Source organism: Brassica oleracea, chromosome C5, assembly GCF_000695525.1.
Source record: "Brassica oleracea var. oleracea cultivar TO1000 chromosome C5, BOL, whole genome shotgun sequence".
NCBI lineage: Eukaryota > Viridiplantae > Streptophyta > Magnoliopsida > Brassicales > Brassicaceae > Brassica > Brassica oleracea.
The window spans coordinates 33,230,114-33,232,086 of record NC_027752.1 but is presented as its reverse complement, the minus strand read 5'-3'; the positions used below and the strand labels follow the sequence as shown (position 1 = coordinate 33,232,086).

At 31.8% G+C, this 1,973-nt stretch overlaps 1 protein-coding gene across 1 annotated transcript in view; it reads right to left on the bottom strand.

Annotated features, from left to right (window-relative positions):
* Positions 1–1,164: 1,164 nt before the first annotated feature.
* LOC106345046 (NADPH-dependent diflavin oxidoreductase 1) overlaps positions 1,165–1,973 on the bottom strand; it is a 1,317-nt gene continuing 508 nt past the window's right edge. The window contains exon 2 of the mRNA XM_013784318.1: positions 1,165–1,439. Coding sequence (XP_013639772.1) covers positions 1,165–1,439 — 275 coding nt within the window. The remainder of the gene's footprint in view (positions 1,440–1,973) is intronic.

Here is a 1,973-nt window from a genome sequence, read left to right as displayed (position 1 = left end):
CTATTGTTATGAGTCCTTATTGTTAATGATTTGTTTCTAAAATAAACAGCCATATTATTATTACCTCTAGAATCATTTATAAGTTTTTTAGGAACTAAAATATTGGAATCATCTATGTTAAAAAGTGATTCTTAAAAATATTACAAGTTGCACGCAGATCATAAATGGTTTGATCAAATTTGAGTTTCATATATTTTGCATGGATTTATTAGAGCTACAAAACTTCCGAATGAAAAAGAAAACAACATGTGAGACAACAACAAAATAATATACCTATCAACTTACAACTATAATGAATTCAAAAACCACATTTAAAACTTACAAACATTATCAACGAGACAACGACCAATAGTTGTATGTGGGTAATCAAAAATCATACAAACAAAAACAAAATATTCAGTTTAGTCTTAGTTCTAATACGCAAGGTCAGAAAAAGATTTAGTTATTTTTTTGCCCAACAATACAAGCCAACCAAAGGCATTTTGAGACCGATAAAACTAATAGAAGGCATGCTATATATGTATGACGTAGATTTACACAAAAACATCGTAAAAGAAGAAACTTTTGCATATTTGACGCTCTTTCTAAACACAACTTAGAAGTTGCTAAAAAAATCTTTACTAAAAAAAACAATTACCCGTAACCACACAAAAACATAACTTAGAAGTTGCAAAAAAACTCTCATATTTTAATATAAAAGTTTAAATATTATAGACCAACTTGATATAGTTTTTAACCCAAGAAAATTGAATTACATTTAAAATAAAATAAAATACGACACATAAATAATTGAAACAACATCCAGGCAAACGAATAGTAAATAAATAAATTTTGAGTGATTGACTAACATTGATTTTAAAATCTAATGTTATTTAATTGATGGTTTTCTATGTACACATTGAAATCTTGTATTATTCAGTGAATGATTTATTCAAACAAACTCTAGTTAAAAATGAAAAGAGTAAAACCTCTCGTTATATAAAAAATTAAAATTAAAATTAAATTATACATAGAATCCTAAATGCATACAATCAAACAAATCATCTTCGCCTGAATCGTTCAATGTGAATACAAAATCAATTTAAATAAAAATCCAATGATTCTTATAACTACTAATCCAAACATTACATGATATATGGAGGAAGTTGGGTTTAAGACCAAGCTTCAACATTGTATTTTCTCCCAAGCCTTGAGCCACCGTGAAGCCATTTCCTTTGATCCTCCGGTCTCCTCCATCACAATCTCCTCCAAAGCCGACATCACATCACAAGGCATTTTCGTGGACGAGCCCGCCACGTAAACGGCAGCTCCATCGCATAGCAAATCCCAAACTTCCTTCCCCATCTCTCGGATTTTGTGTTGCACGTAAACCTTCTTCGGCTGGTCTCTAGAGAATGCAGTGTAAAACCCGCCGCCTCTTACTTCAGAGAGCATGCCTCCTGTTAGAATGAAAATTTATTTCTAGAGAATGAAGAACATGAGGGAAAGAGAAAGTACGAGAGAGATGTAGATTTCAAAATGCAAGAGAGAGAAGTAGAGAATAGTTTCCTTAATTTAATTGTAGATCTGAATACAAGTATTTAAAGGCAAGTTGCCTCAGTACACAATAAATAAAATATTCATTGTTTTAAAATATCTTCAATGGTCTTCTTCTCTCTTCTTCTTCTCTTCAATAAAATACTCCAGTATAGTAATCCTTATAAAACCTTATAAAACTTTATAAGTCTCTAGCTTAATTCTCAAGTCTGGCAGTTTACTTCTCAAGTCTGGCAGCTTAATTCTCAAGTCTAACAGCTTACTTCTCAAGTCTGGCAGCTTACTTCTGCTTCATGTCAACACTACCCCTCAAGCTTGGCCATATGGAACAAGTCAAGCTTGGAAGCCATGAAGTATTTCCTCATTAAAACCTCAACTAGGTAAAACCCTTTGGGAGAAAACCCAAGTCAAGGAAAAAGAGTAGAACACTTCATGAA